This window comes from Malus domestica, chromosome 02 (genome assembly GCF_042453785.1).
Source record: "Malus domestica chromosome 02, GDT2T_hap1".
Classification (NCBI taxonomy): Eukaryota; Viridiplantae; Streptophyta; class Magnoliopsida; order Rosales; family Rosaceae; genus Malus; species Malus domestica.
In genome coordinates, this window is record NC_091662.1 from 2,036,077 (window position 1) to 2,055,825 (window position 19,749).

Sequence of the window (19,749 nt, forward strand, 5' to 3'; positions counted from 1 at the left end):
ACCATGATAGTGACCGGCACCGTTTACTGATATTTTTAGTGGTGGCAACGGAGCAGAATTCTAAGGCTACCGTGGAACTCAAACAAAATAAAGATAAGACTCAATCAAATGCTAGGTTGAGCCATTTAATTTGTATTGGTTTCATCAATATTGCTCGTGTGGCGAAAAAAAACTCTTAATATTACCTTTGTGGTTAACTCTGTTATCGCTACTCGGTATTACGGTCTGATAGTGTTCTTCTTCACTTTGAAGCAAGAGATCTTAGGTTTGAATCTTGTAGATGGTGAATTCGATACCAAATTAGGATGTCCGTGTGTGGCTTAGTCAAACTCCCTCTTCCTTTAATGTAAAAATACAGATGCACTAAAAAGAAAAAAGAAAAAAAACCTCTGTTATTAATTTCAGTTCAAATTGAACATACAATCCTACCGTTATCACTATCTAAGAATTACTTTCAATGATGACATCATGTGTTTTTTTTTAATGGACCAACCAATGGTATCATCACAGTAGTTTACTCTTCTGAGGGCCGGAAAGATTCACAAAGATATTTCAACCTTTTCCTGACCATTATCATGTGATTCACAATGAAAAAAAATTAAACTCAAGACATACCTTGTGGAATACAATATATGTCTGGAATTCGTCATCTACTATTAGCTATAATCAGAAAGAAATTTCACTATCCTAGAGGCGGACCATGTAGCTATGCGAGCATACACTCACACACACTGAGTTGTCTGTTTGGTACACGCACTCAAACTCACCTAATAGGCTAATTGTCTATGATGCCGTATGCAGATAGTCGGGCAAAGAACTCCCTCCAAATTAGGGCAGTGTACCCAAGTAGAATTGGAAGTCAACTTTGAGAGTACTGTTAGCAAAAATAATACATACAATTAGTAAGCAATCACATGAAGCTAATTAGTAAGAAAACAAATGTGTGTTTAAGTGTCGCATTATTTTATGTTGAGATCACGCGGTTTGTGGGACAATGGAATCGAAAAGCAAACCAAAAACCGCGTAGTGCTGGAATCTGTAATTTGGAAGAATTTACCAAAGACTTTGATAAGACGTCAAAGTCAGTTCTTCTCCTTGCTCTTGGCCTCCTCTTCTTTCTTCTTCTTCTTCCTTATCATCTTCTCCTTAGTTGCTGAAAAAGAAAAAAAAACAGAAAAAATGGCGGTAACCACCGTACTTTTATTAGCAGTTTTATTCATAGCTGGCCTCGTAAATATTTTCTTTCGTTTTCCCACCACCAAGCTCCTTGCTTGGTTTCAATCTTTGTCCAAACCCTACTCCACTCCTACTACCACTCCAAGCAAGGACAAAGATAATCATGTTGTGAATAGTATTAGTCCGCAACCAAAAGTAGCAGATCAGGCGGCGGAGCTGAAGCAATTGTTTGCCACTTTCGACAAGAACAGTGACGGGTTCATCACAAAGCAGGAGCTCAAGGAGTCACTGAAGAATATCAGGATTTTTATGAGTGATTCTGAGGTGGAAGAAATGGTAAAGAAGGTGGATGCTAATGGAGATGGGTTGATTGACTTTGATGAGTTTTGCATGCTGTGCGGGTCCATGCTTCGTCGGGATGATGGGGTAGTGGAGGGCGGAGATGGGGGAGGAGCGGAGGAGGAGGAGGAGTTGAAGGAGGCGTTTGGTGTGTTTGATAAGGATAAAGATGGGTTGATTTCGGTGGAGGAGTTGGCGGTGGTGTTGTGTTCTTTGGGATTGAGAGAGGGGAATAAGGTGGAGGATTGTAAGGAGATGGTGAAGAAAGTTGATAGGGATGGAGATGGTATGGTCAATTTTGATGAGTTCAAGAGGATGATGAAAGGTGGAGGACTTCTATTAGCCCACTAATTAGGTATTGATCTCTAATTAAGCTCCTACTTCCAAAGCTCTAGTAAGATTTAATTACCATCATCAATTTCTTGTGTTAAATGGTACGCATAATTGGCTTGAGATATCGTTTCTCAGGTTTAGGTACTCTTACCTCCCAAGATCCAGTAAGTTTCATCTACCCTTCATCAACTTGTTACCGAAAGAACATTAACAGTATCTGATTGGATTAAGATACCGTTTCTCAGGTTTAGGTAGGTATTCCTCATGTCTAAACACATGCACCAAGTTGTATAGGAAACAAGATAAACCAGACATTGATTAATTTGCAGCTTCATCTTCAATTCACAACCACCATGTGTCATGGCATAGGATGCCATTCCTCCCTAACCAACCTTCATTGCCGTCTCTCTCTACAGTAGTAGCCTTCATTGCTGTCTCTCTCTAAATTAGTTTATTTTAACCTTTCATTGGCAGACAGACCATCATGGTCTATGCCCTTATGGGTTTTCAATAGACATTTACCTTTTACCCCCTCTTGCTGTGTGATATTATTATCTGTAATATTTCTCTCCAACCTTGATGAGTTCAACAGCATATGATGTATTGCAATTCTTTTCTATACAAGCGATATTGGAAAGAATGAAATTGAACTTGAAATCTCGAAGCAAAAAGATGAATATTTCTAACTACTAATCGCTTACTAAATGCTCTTAACTAATTAAGTTACAAAACGCTTAAAATGTTTTGTTTTGTGATTTATAGTTTCACGCAACTGTTGTCAGCTTGAGGCCAAAAAGAAAAACAAATGTTGTCAGCAATTTAACTATTTTTTAAGCCTATGAAGTTTCCAAAAACTCATCTCTAGGCCATGCGTGTAGTTTTCTATGTCAATGCATGTGCCCAATTGTAAATTTCATGGCTGGCTGAAAGCATGTTGTGAATAAATAAATACAGCCTAGGATCTTCGTTGGCATTTGCAATAGAAAAGAAAAAGGAACAAAAGCAAAAGCCAAAGGCCAAAAGCAAAAGTTAAAGGGATTATTATATGTATTTCTGAACGACTAAGATTAAATATAAAAGATCTGGATAATTGTAGAAATCAAACTTCTAGCTAAAACAATTGCAGCATTGAAGCGATATCCGTATTTCTGCTGCTATATCAAAATTTTCTGCAACATAGAAAAATGCCGTCTTCATGAAGCAATCCCCTGTCCATCGAGTAATCAGACTGATTCAGAGAAGAGTCAAGTTTACGGTGCTAAAGAGATCCTTTGCATGTACGAAACGGCAAATTCATATTCCCACTTATTTTTGGTAATCATATTCCCACTTACTTTTTATATACAGAAATCCAAACGATTTTGGGAAAAAAAAATTCGTGGACAGGACCTCGAGTTGAGTGCAGCGATAAATACTCTTAATTACTTAAGCTACAAGTCTCTTACAGACCACACAACTTATGCTCATTCACTTGCGAACAACTCGGGACAGATAAAGGTAGAATACCAGAGAGATCATCTTTCATCTTTCGATTCCTCAAGAAACCCTGGCCAAAACCACACGTGCGAGTTTCCCTGCCCATCGAAATGGCATTTGGAAGTGTTGCTGGCTTAACGTTTGGGTTTCGGCATAGAGCAAAAATCGGGGAAAAGGACAAAGGAATGAGCGATGCCCACGGAAGTAAGGATGCCATTCACAGATGATAAGTACGATCAAATTTTGGATCTGTACGATCAGTTGGCGAACACAAAAAATTGTAGAGGATGCATGGAATGTACAAGAATTCAGCCGACGAAATTCGATTGAATAATAGGGTTTAAAGCATAAACCCTCTTTAATTGAAGTATAAAAAGATACAATTAAATCACTAAATGTTTCTTCCTATAAAACCTACAGAACATATCCCTGAATTCGTGTTTGAACGAAACTGCGTCGTCACCATAACAGAGGAAAGAAGCTGCATCTCTGTTTCCCAAACAACACAAATACAGCTTGAAGTGCCTCCATGTCATTAAAACTACCACACGAAAGCACATGATCCGTCCACAAAGCCGAAGAAACATTTATCGTTATACAAATTCTTTAGAAAACATCCGGATGAAAGCGCCCTGGGATGGAGCTGCTTTGTTGTGCCTGCTTTAGGTGCATTGTAAGTGCGTAGTTGTTCACCTGATAAGGTATAAAAGAAATAATCAAACGACAGAAATCAGCACACACAGAATTTAGAAAACTTAAGCAAGCAATGACCACGATGAAGAAAGAATCAACTTAAAAAGGAACGGTAACAGACTAGGAAGGAGATAATGTAATGAGCTGTTTATATAAAGCAAGCAAGACCATATTGTTCTCCCAAAACTTCCATCCAAATATAAGGTTGTATAAAGTTATTAGGTTCCTGAGCCCAACCTCGAGGGTTCTCAACTGTTCCTGGTACTGGGCCACCAGTTGCTTCAGATGCTGCAATTCCTGGCCTCTATCTTCAAACTCCTTCTGCCGTTCATGCTGAGTGGATACAGCTCGCTTTAAAATTGCATTTTCCTGAATAATAGCTTCCATTTGTTCCTTCAGCATCATATTTTCCTACAACAAGGAAAAACATAAGTACCGCTAAGCCATTAGGAAAAAAAAGGAAAATTAATAGATGTTGCATCCTCAAACATTCCCCCGGTTTTCTACTCACTGCCAAGGGAAGAAAAAAACAATAACTAGACAAAGAGAAACATATATTGGACATGCAATATATGTAATTAAGAGGTCATACCTGGCGAAAGCTTTGGGCTACCTCTGTGGTTGCACAAGCACTAATGGACTTCTCCAAAGCCTCAAGCACCCTTGAAGCACGAGCTTTAGCATCATACATGTTAGAGGCACTCATCATCTCTCTGACAACGAGCTCCACCCACTCAGCTCCATCCTTGGGAAGGTTATTTTGCACTGATGGATCATCAGTTACTGCAACCTCTCCATTTGTTGCTACCGCACCTGAAACAAAATATTGATCAACCCCCCTTAATGTCTACAATACTAGCAAGATTACCAAAAAACTTATAGATTCAATTCTTGAAAGACTGTCACGGTGGTAAGCCCTGTGGAAGGTGAGACAACGATATAACTTTCTAGGTAAAGCAAGAAAGTATCTGCTCATACTTTGTGATTGGAGTTGCACATTTGCTTCTGGCGCTATATCAGATTTTCCTGCTGCAGAACCTAAACGTAGCTCATTCAAACTTTTGATAGCCGAATCCAAATCACCACCACATTCTTCAAGTGCTCCCTCCAGAAGCTAGGATAATAATTTCAAAATGCTTAGTAACCTTTCATCTTAATTAACTAGATATGATGCACATCCTCCAAAGTTGAAGGGTATTAAGAACCATGACAAGAAAAACAAAAATGGCACGTATATGCATGCGGAGTTTCAATTACGGGAGGTCACCAATCACGTGGGTTGTCGATCGAGTTACACCAAGAAGTCAATGCAACCAACCACATTGAAGGGGCAGCGTGCATCCGTGTCACACATGTTTAACTCCCTGTATAGTGTTTGTACATATACACACAAGCGCACACACATACGTATCTGTATGTAAACATACACTTCATGGCAGTCGGAAAATCAGAAATGCAACAAAGCAAATATGCCAGAGAACGAAGATATAATATAAAAAAATGATAGAGAAACATGTAATATGCCACAAAATGATCAACAAGACTCAAACCAATTATCATAAAAACACCCAGAACACACGAAAATGCAAGAGGGATTCCATTTGTAGTTTCACAATTGAACTAAACAATTCACGATAATCATGGCATACGAAATTCAGGGACGCCGAATACTATGAAAATGCATTCCCTAATATTTGGCATTTAAATTAGGGAACTTTAACGAAAAGATCATGTCATGTTAACTTTAACGAAAAATCATATTTTTACGCTAAAAAATCAATTCTAATACTATTCACTTTATCTTTTATTTTGTGATTATAGTTAAAATCTAAAGTTTCCAAGTCATTTTCATTAGATTTTCTTTTAAATTAGGCTCGCTAATCGAATCCAGTCCTATCATCCAATCCAATCCAAGCAATCAAATTTATCCCTTCGAATGATGCATACAACAATAAAAATCAACAATTCCAACATAATTACACAGAATTGATTAATTAATGAAAAAAAAGAGAAAAATGAATGAAATGTGAACCTGGTTGTCCATGTCCGGGAAAACGGCCCTGAGTTGTTCGATCAAATGCGAGGCAGCAAACGACGTCGTGGAGGGAGGAGAGAAGCGAACAGGGGAGGAAGAAGAAGAGCAGCGGATTCTCTTGGAAGCGGAGGAGACGGGAGGGGAAGTCGACGGCAGCGAGTTGTCTTCGAAAATCGATGATCTCTTCCCGCACACAACGGCAGACATGTTTTGCCTTCTCTCACTCTCTCCCTTCTTCCTCCTCCCTCTCCCCCGCCGTCGGCTTCCTTCTCATGCAGCGCACCGTTTCGATCTCAGTTTTCCCCCAATTTCCAACCCTAATTTCCGATCCAGATCGCAACCCCCTCCAATTCCAACCCCTAATTTCCCCAAATTTGGCAACAATTACAATTTCAAAGTTTTATGGGGAGAGAAATATAATTTCGGAAAAGTATTTAATCGGACATTGAATCTTTGGTGCTTCTGTGTTGCTTTCTCCCATGGCGCTTTTGGCCTTTGGGTTTCCCTCCACAGCGGGTCACCGGTGAGGAGATTGGTGATAGAATAACGCCTGGTTCCCGAGGGCCACGAATCAGATGACGACACGTCAGAGAAGAAGGGATGTTAAGTTTGTTGGTGGGTTACGTGGAAGGTCTCTATTGGGCAGTGCTTGAGAGTGTATGACAAGTTGGAGGTTCGGTGTGTGACGTTATCATGTCGTGAGGTTTCTCGGTCGTTTGGTTCAAGGAGCCGGCGCCGCCCTGGATCGCAAGTCAATTAAATCCTCTCTCTCCCTACGTTTTCCATTTTTTTAATTTTATGGGCTGGTTAAGAGGCCCAACCCAAAGTCCAAGCCTACGTATACTTGCAATTGCACATTATTTTACAGTTTTATTGAAGGTGGTATTTATCAGACGGTCGATCTGACTGTATTTTTTAGAACATCGATATTTTACATTAATGAGAGGGAGGTTCTGCTAAGTTACATAATGGGTAACCTAATTTGATATCGAATTCGCCATTCACATGATTCAAATCTAAAACATCTCATTTCCAAGTGAAGAGGAATACCACCAGATCGTATTACTGAGTGGCAAGGACAACAATATTTGAATGTGTTATTTGAAATGCTATATTCTATGGTGGGAAAGATTTTTCAATGTATTGGGAACACGTGGTACACTATATCTCTACTAATTAATAAAGCATTCATTGTCAACCAAAACCCTATAAAATTATCAGTTTAACCTTTTAATTAAAACAGAACATGAATAAGAAATATGGGGCAGAAATGTAATTTCACAAACCAAATTTTGCTTTTTTTTTTCAAAGTCTCACCTACATGTAATTCTAACATATCTCTAATTTATTAAAAAAAATAAAAAATTCTCACTCACATTTTCTATCACTCTCTTCCTCTCTCTTTCTATTTCAAAAACAAAAATAAAAAAAACTTCTCACACACTTTGTGTGTGCCCATATGCTAGAATGTTATTATACATGTAGAAGGAATTTTTTTTTTCAAGTGTTCATCCACTTGTATAATGACATATGACGCATTTTTCAGTATTCGGGTAGACTAAAAACTATCACCTATGGTGGACGTGTGATTATTAAATTGTCTCACCACCTTCACAATCCGACTGTTCTGAATCCTTCAAATATTTAGGGTTTCCATTCCATGGTTTTTCCCTGAGTTCCAGAGGCAAGATTAGCATCATTAGAAGTTGGAACCAAAAAAGAGCTCCAGCAATAAAAATTGGGTGTAAATTAATAGACTGGATAGTGAAACCCAAAGGATGGCAACCACCGAACCAGGATCATCTCCTGAGCAATTCCCTAGGGATCCCGCAATCTTATCCGTTCATTTTATATCGTGCGGTCAGTTTTCGTTAGGTACTATTCATATTTGAATTTTAAAATTTAAATTTTAAATGATTTCTGACCACACAATATACAATGAACGAACAAGATTGCGGGATCCCTAGGGAATTGCTCAGGAAAGGATCCTGACCTCCACTTAGTTGAAGGTGATGATGGCATGGGGCTTCGTGTTCTGATGCAATCAGAGCCAAGTTGTTTTTGGCTTTTCAGATGGTGGAGCGAAAACTAGTAAAAAGAAGCATATTAACCCTAGCATGATACCATATTTGATGCATGAAATTCTCCAAATTTGGTGGTGTTGGTTCGACCATTCATGCTTATGTGACTCATAAAGCTGGAACGTTAAAATCTTAATTTGAATGATTGCGCGACTAATCATAGCACTTTTGTAACACCTTTACTCGTATTGGATATGATGGAGCTCAATGATATGCATGATCTGAGTTAGATGTTGTTCGTCCTGATAATTCATGCTTACGAGACATCACAAAGCAGAAAACAACCATAATCAGCGCGGGTGTTATCACGATTGATCCCATCACTAGCCTTGATCATATGCATGATTTGATTTGGGGTCCTACATGTTAACCAATATATGGCTACCTTGTTACCAAGTAAGTCCCAACTTGAAAAGGGTTTCGGCATATTTGCCATGCAGGGCAAATGTGGATTTCACAATTCAATTCAATACATATCCTCCATCTTTCGCCTCCTATTGTCCTACAATGCAAAGCTTTCAGATTTTGGTTTGGCGAAAGCCCAGTCGAGGGCAGTGGCGGATCCACAGTGGGGTCAATGGGGTCGCACGACCCCTTGGAAGCCATGGAAACAACCTTAGAGACCCTTTGGAGCTGCTGGTGCGACCCATTAGCTGCACACCAAGTGTTCGACGAAAGGTCCTCGGCTGAGCTGGTTGAAGACGAAGGCGCTCACGCGCCTGTTTTTTTTTTTTTTAAACAACCTGGGCAAAAAGACGTCGTTTTGGGCCAGGTCTAAAGAAAAAAAAAGCCCAGCGTGTCCTTTTCAACCCTATTTCACACAGATCCGAAACCATTCATTCCAAAACCCCCAAATTTCTTTTGTTTTCTCCTCCTCCAACCCTAAGTTCCAAACTCAATCCCCCCCAAACCCTCAACTCCATCTCCTCCCTTGCTGCCGCCATTAAGGTGCATTTGTGCTGCCGTCGTCGTCACTGTGGTGGTGGTGCCACCAACTTTGCTCTTTGTATTTGCTCATTGTTATTGTGAAATTTCACAATTCAAGTAAGTTCTAAACCCTATGTATGATATATTTAATTTAATTGAAACCTAATTCATATTTATTTTGATTATATTGGTGGTTTGTTTATATTGTGAGTATTTATTTTGAATATTTTGTATATGTAGAATATATTTAATTTAATTGAATTCAATTCATATTTATTTTGATTATATTGATGGTTTGTTTATATTGTGAGTTTTTATTTTCATTATTTTGTATATGTAGAATGCAAGATGAGATATTTAATTTAATTGAAATCCAATTCATACTTATTTTGATTATGTTGATGGTTTGTTTATATTGTGAGTATTTATTTTGAATATTTTGAATATGTAGAATATATTTGATTTAATTGAAATTCAATTCATATTTATTTTGATTATATTGATGGTTTGTTTATATTGTGAGTTTTTATTTTCATTATTTTGTATATGTAGAATGCAAGATGAGATATTTAATTTAATTGATATCCAATTCATATTTATTTTGATTATGTTGATGGTTTGTTTATATTGTGAGTATTTATTTTGAATATTTTGTATATGTAGAATTATTATGGAACGGTTTTTTAAGAGAAAGTCATCATCGGGTTCGGGTAGTTCGAATAATATTGATAGTTCAAATACTGTTGGTAGTTCAAGAACTCCAAGTTCAAGACAAAGTCAGTTAGATAGTGTTTTGGGTAATCTTGAAGCGGATCCTGGATTGAGAACTCGAATAATAGATTATGATGCTAATATGAGAGATGAGGTCCGAAGATCATATCTACAAAAAGGACCTTGTCAACCTAGAGGTCATAATTTCCCAATAACTAATATGTCGGGAATTAATCGACGCTTCATTCCCCAATGGTTTGATGAGTTTGGTTGGTTGGAGTATAGTGTATCTAAAGATGCGACATTTTGTCTCTATTGCTATCTCTTTAAAACCAATTTTACACAAGTGGGTAGTGAAGCTTTCACTGGAGATGGATTTAAGACTTGGAAGAAAGGGAGAGAAAGATTTAAGATGCATGTTGGACAGGTTGGGAGTGTTCATAATAAGGCTAGAGAAGCTGCTACAAATTTGATGAATCAAGCTACACATATTGAAACGGCAGTGAGCAAACACTCCGACCAAGCTCGTAAGGCTTATCGCACATGCTTGAATGCATCAATCAAGTGCACTAAGTTTTTATTGCGACAAGGTCTTCCTTTTCGTGGCTATGATGAAAGTGCCACTTCAAGCAATATGGGAAATTACTTGGAGCTATTGCAATTCCTTGCAGATAATAATGATAAAGTTAGAGAAGTTGTGATGGAAAATGCTCCGGGGAATCTCAGATTAGTAGCTCCTAGCATTCAAAAAGAAATTGTGAATTCATGTGCCCTTGAAACACTTGATGCTATCATGGATGGTCTAAAAGATAGATTCTTTTCAATATTGGTGGATGAAGCACGTGATGTGTCGGTGAAAGAGCAAATGGCTATGGTGTGGCGTTATGTGGATGACAACGGGCATGTAATTGAAAGATTTGTGGGTATCCAACATGTTACCAACACTACTTCAAGTTCACTAAAGGATGCTATTGACACATTATTTTCTCGCAACGGTTTGAGCATTTCCAAGCTACGAGAACAAGGTTATGATGGTGCTAGCAATATGAAAGGTGAGTTGAATGACCTTAAAACAAAGATATTGAGAGAACAACCTTGTGCATATTATGTTCATTGCTTTGCTCATCACTTCAACTAGCTCTTGTTGCCGTAGCAAAGAAGAATATAGACATTGCCTCTTTTTTTGCAACGGCTAATAGTGTGGTTAATCATGTTGGAGCATCTTGTAAGCGGCGTGATTTACTTAGAGAGCAACTTCAAGAAGAGTTTGTGATAGCTTTTGAAAATGATTGTCTTATAACGGGGCAAGGCTTAAATCAAGAAACAAGTCTCAAACGTACCGGTGACACACGATGGAACTCACACTATGGTACCTTGATTAGCATCATTTCCATGTTTTCATCCGTGGTTCATGTGTTTTAAATGGTTATTGATGATAATCCCAATGAAAGTGCGAGTGAAGCAAATAAGTTAATGAGAGATATACGTACTTTTGAGTTTGTGTTTCACCTTTTCTTGATGAAAGTCATATTGGGACTCACAAATGATTTGTCACAAGCATTGCAAAGGAAAGATCAAGAAATTGTGAATGCAATGGCTTTAGTGAAATCATGCAAGGAAAAGCTACATTGGATAAGGAATAATGGGTTCGATGCATTGGTTGATGAAGTATCTTCTTTTGTGAAAAACATTATATTGATGTTCCTAACATGGAAGAGGCATTTATACTTCCAGGGAGGTCAAGGCGTAATGCTCCAATAAAGACAAATCGTCATCATTATCGTGTGGAGCTCTGTATTTATGTCATTGATGAGCAAATTACGGAGTTAGAGGATCGCTTTAATGAGGTAAATACCGAGTTGCTTATTTGTTTGGCATGTTTGAGTCCGAAAGATTCATTTGTAGCTTTTGATAAACCAAAGTTACTTCGTCTTGCTCAATTTTATCCTCAAGACTTTTCGGATGAGGATCGTTTGACACTTGAAGATCAACTTGAGATTTATATTCATTATGTGCGTTCCAGTAGTGATTTCTCTCAATTGGAAAGGATTGGTGATCTTGCAAAAAAAAAAATGGTGGAGACAAGGATGCATCAAGTATTCAATTATGTATATTTTCTCATTACATTGTCTTTAGTTTTACCAGTTGCAACTGCTTCAGTGGAGAGAACATTTTCTGTCATGAATATTGTTAAGGGTCCACTTAGGAACAAAATGGGAGATCAATGGTTGAGTGATAGCTTGCTTGTTTATATTGAGAGAGATATTTTTGCTTGTATTGAAAATGAAGCTATAATGCTTCGTTTTCAAAATATGAAATCTCGTCGTGGACAATTATAGCTTGTAATATTGTTTTCATTATGAATTATGAATAAAAGTACTATGATTTCATTTTCAACATGTTTTTCCATCCTAAATTTTTTTTTGGACTTTTACACTACGACCCATTGTGGTAAGATTCGTGGCTCCGCCACTGGTTGAGGGAGACAAAACGCATGTTTCTACTAGGATTGTTGGAACCAATTGCTATGCTACTCCAGAGAATGTTAAGGAAGCCATAACAGATGGTTCAAATTTTTCGAGACAATCGAAATTTTTTTTGGATGAATCCAGGGTATCTCCCACACGTAGGTGAGGACTAATCCCTCGAGCTGGGTTGGACCCCATTCGGGGGGGGGGGCAAACTCTTCCAATGCTGGCTCTCCATTCACAAGACTCGAACTCGAGACCTTGCTTAAGGGGAACAAGCTCCTTACCACTTGAACCACCAAGCATTGGTAACATTCGAAATTTTAGATACAGAACAGTCCTTATGTAATACTTAGAATTTTAAGAAGACTGATAGCTATCATGTATGATTTATATGTTTTACATTCAAAGAAAAGAGAGTCGAACCTTAAGAGCAAAGCACTCGGAAAATATGAATATCCGAATGAGCTCGGCTATGTGAACTCTTTTTTTATCCTATTGATTCAGAACATAATTAACTCAAGATCTCTGTATGAGTTTCTTGTTTCATAAGAAATTGGAGGTCTAACCAGTACAATTTGTGTTCCCTTCGTTTTCACAGGACACTTGACATCTAAAACTGATGTGTATAAAAATACAGCTTTGGTGTAGTTTTACTTGAGATTGTAACAGGAAGATGCTGGATTTGACATTAAAACAACATGCCTAAACTAAAATAAGAATCAAACAAGGATTCGGATATCTTGGACGCAAGATATTTAGATTTGTGTTTCCTAGTTGGTTTGGGATTTGGTTTTAGTATAAGATTTGATTTCCTATATTCTAGGGACTTTGTGTAACCTATGACATCTATTAGTATAAATAGATGGATGTGGGATTGAGTTTTGTGTGTGAGAGTTTTTGAGAGGCATAAGTTTGTATACTTGAGAACACTTTGAGTTTGTGAGTTCTCTTGTATTTGTTGGTAATCAATAAAGCTTCCGTTGTTAGAGAGGTACTCCTATATTGGAGGAACTCTGAAATCATTGTGTTTTGTTTATTGCTTGATTGGTTTTTGGTTTAGTTTACAACAAAAGAAGATCCAAGGACAAGAAATGCCCTAGCAGAGAACAAAACCTGGTGGCATGGGCTCGGCCACATTTAGCTGACAAGCGAAAGCTTTCCGTTCTAGTGGATCCACGCATGGAATTGAACTACTCCATTAAAGGGGTCCAGAAGGTCTCACAATTGGCTTACAGCTGCCTTAGTAGGGACCAAAATCCCGCCCTACAATGGATGAAGTCGTGAGGATTCTTACTCCTTCGCAGGATGTCAATGACCTCTCGCCATTTTATCTCATAATTCTCGTTTATCTCAACTAGGAAGGCGAAAGAAGAAACCTGACGGAACACACCAGCTCACCTACAGCCAGTCTAAGAGCATCAGAGACTCTCCGTTAAATACTGGCAAGCAGCAACGCAGATGATTGTTGCGCGCGGTCAATCCCATTCCTCGACTGCAGACTTGACACACGATTGAATGAAACAAAGGTCGCCTTTGTTAACGGTTGTGTATGAAATCTTCGAGCCAAAGTGACAAGTGGAAGAGGCTAGGAGAGCTCACATTTGATATTTTGGAATCATCATTCATCACGCCAATGTTTCATTTGAGATATATATTTGCAGCTAATTAATGTCAGCCACTTTGATCGAAAGTTTGGAGAAATTTTCGAGTAGGATGGTCACATTGTCACAAAGTGTTATTACTATATGTGTTATAAAACATATAGGTGAGCGATTTATATGTGTAATGCAAGTAAGGTATAATATTAAGAGTGGTGCTATCCATGTGGATGCAAATTTTCTCCTCTTCGATCTTGGACGATTTTGCACCTACAAAACAACTAGCACCTTAGGTTAAGGCCAAAAGTCTCACGCGCCCACGATGAATGGGGGGGGGCTTTGGCCGAAGAACCTCCGATGCCAAAGTTAGAAATTTAGAGAGAAATAGTGTTTAGAGTGTTTTGGAATTTTTGCAAGAGGTTTGGAATGAGTGTTTGGTAAAAATGGGTGACAATTTATAGGACCAAATTGGTCCACATCTTCAAGAAATGGCCGGCCCTTTCTTTGTGCTTTGGGATGAATTTTGTGGTTTTATTAGCCACTTTATTGGCTAATAAAATATAATAGAAATAAATGGGAAGTTACCCAATTGAATGACTAGCATTATTTGGCTAATAAAGTGGAAGAAATTTGAAAAGGTGTGGAGCAAAGAGAGGGAATGTGGCCGGTCTACTAGGTGGGATTTTAGGGTTTATTTTAGGTTTAATTAGCCAATTAATTGGCTAATTAAATATGAAAGGAAATGTTTTAGTATTTATGGTATTGATTGGCTAATTTAAAAGGGAAGGAAAGGTGGAAAAGGTAGAAAAAGGTGATGGAATAGGCTTTGAATGGGGTAGCCGGCCCTATATAATTTTTTAGGTTTGAGTGGATGTTTCAAATTGATAATTAAGGGATGATTTTAGGAGATATGGGAAGAATATATTATTTAGATAATTAATTAACTAAATAATATATTAGGGAAATTAAGTTTTGGAAATAATTACCTAAAATAAGATAATTTGGAATTGGTTACCTCTTTTGGAGCATTTTTGAATTGGTTGAGGATGATTACCCACTACTTGATCGTAGGAATCCCGGTATGCCTCAAGGGTATTTTTGTCCTCTTTCGTTCAAAAGTCCACGTGTCGCCTAGCGAATATTTTTGGCTCCACAATCCACACACCTTTTTTTACCTTTCATATACATCTCTTAATTTTCAGACATGAATAACACTACCCTATTAAGAAATAGATTTATGTGTTGTAACATGAACAGATTTGTAATACCACATGGCATGACAATAAAAAAACTTCTGGAAAGTTTGAGCTTTTTTATTCTATCTTTCATTAAAATTTATTGAAACTTGCTGTAAACATACAGATGAAGACAGATATAATCCTCTTAAGATCTACCGTTTCGATACATAGAACCCTGGTTTTCATCTGCATCCTCTCCTCTCTGAATCATGCTGCACCTTCCTATAAGTGTATATGCTCTCTACAGAGTCAGATTTCAAACTGAAGCTGATCATCTGGAGATCTAGTAACCTCGATTTCGGTTTTCGTAATCGATCCATGAAATATTTCAACAATTTACAATTTTCTGCTGGCTGTTCATTGGACTGTACATGATTTTAACTAACAAGTTCCCTGTGACTCTTGCTATTTACAACTATAAACAACGTACATGCCTTAACAAAAAAAATGAAAGAATCGGATTTCTCAAGTGGAAGCATTCGTCTACAAACCCTAATATTGCATGTATACAAATTATTCATGTGTGATTGTCATTCATCATCATCACAACTTCACCAGCTGTTCATAAGTAGAGATGTCACATATCCTTTTCCTCCACAACCCTATCCGCCGCTTTTCCCGCTCATACTTAATTATTGAAGCATGTCGAACAAAAAATATCTGCAGATTTTACACCAAAATTACAATATATCATTAAATCTTGGCAGTCAAGAAAAATTAGAGAAAATTCAAGGAAATTTAGTAAAATGATCAGAAATGAAATCTCAATTGTTGAATTGATCAAAATCAAACATTGAAGACAATACTGATCAAATTTGATAACATAACAATCGAATATTTGATGATATATTGAAAAATGATCATTTCAGCAATTGAGATTTACAAATTAAATCATTTGTTTAAATTTCTCAAAATTCAAAACTGAAGTTTAGAGGTGGACAATAATATATAGCAAGACTACCTTATCGCCATCTTTGATTCCAAAAGGTCGGATTAATGCCTTGTAATCGAGTAGCTTCTGACCTTCATAGCATAAGCAAAAATTACCCCACACATGTGACCTGTTCAGAAATTTCAATATTTATTTGAATCACTTTTTTCTTGTATAAATATATTAGAGAAATTGTACAAAATATATACCTTCTAATTACTTTTAGGAGTAATTAGGTTTTCATCCTTATTTTTACTACTCTATTGATTAAAACCTTATTACTTTTCAATTTTTGATCAAGGTCCTTTGTATTAATAATATCATTAATTATTTCATTAATAAAATATTTTTTATTTATAAATATATTCATTTAATATTAAAAATGTTACAATTAGTATATTTATATTTATGGCTAAATTTTTTATCATATATTTTTATTTTTAGTTTGTACCCATTTTTAATTTGCAACCCTTTTTTAATTTGTACCAATTTTCCTTTCAATTTTAATTAGTACCCATATATTAATTTCTTTTTGTGCCCATATTTTTTAAAGTTTTATTTGTATTGTACCCATATTTTTTAATTTATTTGTACCCATTTTTATTTTTGCTAAATGTACCCATTTTGAAGAATGTACCCATGTTTTGATACAATAATTTTTTGGTTATTTTTTATGAATGTACCCATGTTTACACACACACACACAATAGTATATTTATATTTTAATATTTTTAATCCCACAAATTATGTTTTTTATTTAAAATCTCATTAATATAAACAACTATAAATTTTAATTTTTAATTTAAAAAATATAGTAACGTACATAGAAATAAATTATCAATTAATTTTAGGGACTTGGATCAAAAATTGAAAACCAACAAAGTTTCAGTCAAAGATTGTTCATAACTAGGGACCGCATCCAAAGTCTCCCTTACTTTTAAAACAAACCAAATCCATGCCAATGCCAAGATTGTATTCATACGTACCATGAAATCATTTCATCTATCGACGACTGACTGAAAACATCTTTCACTGCCTCGTTCAGTTCGGCCACGGTCGCCGTCTTTGAAACTTGAATCTCTGCCTCCATTGAGAAGAAGAAAATCAGTTAATCACAACACACACGATGCATGTACGTACGTAAAAAGCATGAGCAGTGCATGATATTAAATTTACGTACCAAAGCTAGAACCATCCAATTTGATGACGAAGAGCGTAAGCGGCTCCTGGGGCAGCTTTTGGTAAGTATGGTTCTTCCGACCGCTGCTGCTGAGCAGTCTCCGCGGAGATAGAGATGCCGGAAACAGGCTGCAAGCAGCGGCATTCGTGGCCAACTCTTGTTCACAAAAATCCACCTCCATTTTCATGCACAAAAACCAACTCAAGAAACTAAATTTCCTCAGCCTCAACGAGACGTGCCCTAAAATTTAATTACAAAATAAAAGTTCGTTGGGAGTGTTTGATGGAGTTAATTAGCTAATGGAAATATATCAGAAACAGAACGTGTTTTCAACGCGTCAACTCAACTGCTCTGAGGGGAAACTCAAGATTTTAGGTCCATGACTATGTCATAACCATGAATAAAGCAAATAGGTGGTACATTCATCAATTTCTAAACCCTACATGCTCGGCTATATTTTTGGGCTGGGGGCAGAATTTAGTTTAATGGTCAGAATTTAGTCTAAAAACTAAAAATATGGGTGGCGGTGGTTGCATAGATATGCCTCTAACTCAAATGGTTGACCTAATTAAAGAAAAAAAAAGAGAAATTCTAAGCAAACTCTGTTAAAGTAACACTTTTTTATAGATCTTTTGACACCTCACAAGTTAACGTGAATTTTCGTACCAATATTATAAAATATTGTACAAAAATATGGAATGACAGAGAGCCCATGGAGAATCTCACTTTTGAGAGTCTCCATTTCTCAACAAAATAGAAAAATACAGAAAGAAAACGTTAGGTTAGTGTGAACATGTATAATTAACCAGGGTCAAGAAGAACAAGTGTCGTGAGGGTACAAACAGAACTTAATTTGAAAGGAAAATTAGTTACATTGACATACAATGCTCAAGCAATATATATAACTTGAAAAACAAAAGTTCATCATGATATTTTAGTACTTTAAATTTGATGATTCCATAACTTTCGTATATTGGCCTATACGGTTATTTTTCTAGAGAAAGAATGAGAATAATAATATGTTTCTCCAAATTTAGGAAGGTAATTAGCTCTTCTGTCTTAAAAAAAAAAAGTAGGAAAATGCTAGAAAGATTATGTTTTAAAATCATATTTTGTAAGTCACGTGATGCGGTAGTTGATGGTTGGATTCTTTCTTTAATGATTCAGAGAAAAAATTCAATCATCAGTCGCCCCATAATATAGTTCAAGTAGATGATCTTTGTAGCATCACCCAAAACAGTATTGTTCTACATATGACATTAGTTACCATGGGAATTTTTCACTTTAATGAACTCAAAAAAAATTACTTCTATGACTATAGTTAATTTTTGTTCAAAGAATGTAAGTTACAAAAATGTTCATGAAAGGAGTATGACAGTATAAACTCTCATTAAGTATAGATGATAAGGGAATACTACATTTGAAGTTGAACGTACATTACTATGTGCAGAAAGTTGAGGTTTTATCGTAAAACTAATTGACAATATGAAGAGTAGCTTAATTTACTTACTAGCCCATACAAGGTCTCTCCACGTGTGACAAATTTTCAAGTCTAACACCTGAACAACCCAAATGGGATGACATGTAGCACTTGTGGCCATTTGGCTTTACACATGGAACAATCTGCTCTGATACCATGAAGAAAGTTGAGTTCCACCATAAAATCAATTGCCAATAATATAGAGAGTAACTCAAATTACTTATAAGCCCGTGCAAGGTCCTTCTCCAAGTGAGATTCATTCTCAACACTGTTAATCAATCAAAAGTAAAACCAGATATTCGAACCGTAAACCAACAATCACAAGAGAGAGGGAGGAAGATTGCATATCTGTGATCGATCTCTCTCTAGATCGAAGACTGCTTGGAACTAGTAGATGACCCGTCGATTAGCTCTCCTGCTTCAAGTTCGAATTTCCACTCTTCTTTTGTTGATAAAGAAAGACTAATAACTAACAAATAGAAGTATAAATTCGGTCAGAAATAACATTAACATGCGATATCTTGCTTCAAGTTCGAATTTCCAATCTTCTTTTGTTAATAAAAACCTGATGAAGTTAGAGAGGAAAAGCAATTGATTTAGTTATGAATAAGCAACAAATAATTAAGAAAGTGATATTGGCGCGGCTCAATCTGAGATCAATTTACGCCAGCAGGGATGTGTAAATCTGTCTTCGGATTGAACCTCACCAACATCGCTTTCTCTCTGCTACTTCTCAAACATGCATATCCATGCCATAAAAATGAAGATAAAACAAGCTACCATAAAAGAGCAGATGTTCTTTCACCATGAACCCGAAAGCAAGTCAAGTTGTTGAAGAAATGTGGCCAAATCTAAAGAGTTTGTAGCGGTCTTTTCGCCTTTTGAGCAGGGCTAGCTGCTACCCTTGACCTAATAAAAGGGGCAAAAGTACTTGAATTAAAGAATACCAAATATGGTCCCATGTCGGCTCCATCAAACCAAATTTATTTTCTTTTACAAAGCGATTTTTGATTCACTCTAAACTACGAGATGAGGAATTCGATCTTAAATATAAAGGAAGGAGTACACATTGCTCTAACC

The 19,749-nt window shown here is 36.7% G+C and overlaps 4 protein-coding genes across 5 annotated transcripts; 2 read left to right on the plus strand and 2 right to left on the minus strand.

Moving 5' to 3' along the window:
* The first annotated feature begins 977 nt into the window (after positions 1 to 977).
* LOC103426580 (calmodulin-like protein 3) lies at positions 978 to 2,813 on the plus strand. Its single transcript, XM_029109086.2, has 2 exons — positions 978 to 1,870; positions 2,611 to 2,813. The coding sequence occupies exon 1, from the start codon at positions 1,180 to 1,182 to the stop codon at positions 1,864 to 1,866; it is 687 nt and encodes a 228-aa protein (XP_028964919.1). The 5' UTR covers positions 978 to 1,179; the 3' UTR covers positions 1,867 to 1,870; positions 2,611 to 2,813.
* Positions 2,814 to 3,631: 818 nt separating this feature from the next.
* On the minus strand, positions 3,632 to 6,861 carry LOC103426581 (uncharacterized). Its single transcript, XM_008364670.4, has 5 exons — positions 6,050 to 6,861; positions 4,996 to 5,131; positions 4,610 to 4,830; positions 4,255 to 4,428; positions 3,632 to 4,017 (listed from the first exon to the last, which is right to left on the minus strand). The coding sequence occupies exons 1-5, from the start codon at positions 6,257 to 6,259 to the stop codon at positions 3,931 to 3,933; spliced, it is 828 nt and encodes a 275-aa protein (XP_008362892.1). The 5' UTR covers positions 6,260 to 6,861; the 3' UTR covers positions 3,632 to 3,930.
* Positions 6,862 to 10,183: 3,322 nt separating this feature from the next.
* LOC139189666 (uncharacterized) lies at positions 10,184 to 13,704 on the plus strand. The gene is made up of 2 exons (XM_070808778.1): positions 10,184 to 10,823; positions 13,601 to 13,704. The coding sequence occupies exons 1-2, from the start codon at positions 10,184 to 10,186 to the stop codon at positions 13,702 to 13,704; spliced, it is 744 nt and encodes a 247-aa protein (XP_070664879.1).
* A 1,428-nt stretch (positions 13,705 to 15,132) lies between these two features.
* On the minus strand, positions 15,133 to 19,582 carry LOC108170067 (uncharacterized). Of its 2 annotated transcripts, XM_070813799.1 has the most exons (6): positions 19,450 to 19,582; positions 18,700 to 19,138; positions 17,190 to 17,429; positions 16,996 to 17,089; positions 16,040 to 16,139; positions 15,133 to 15,738 (listed from the first exon to the last, which is right to left on the minus strand). In XM_070813799.1, the coding sequence occupies exons 2-6, from the start codon at positions 18,788 to 18,790 to the stop codon at positions 15,622 to 15,624; spliced, it is 642 nt and encodes a 213-aa protein (XP_070669900.1). In that variant the 5' UTR covers positions 18,791 to 19,138; positions 19,450 to 19,582; the 3' UTR covers positions 15,133 to 15,621. The 2 variants fall into 2 exon arrangements, 1 of the variants encoding a protein (XP_070669900.1); XR_003776534.2 differs by lacking the exon at positions 19,450 to 19,582 and having other exon boundaries at positions 17,190 to 17,364; positions 18,700 to 18,837.
* Positions 19,583 to 19,749: the final 167 nt, after the last annotated feature.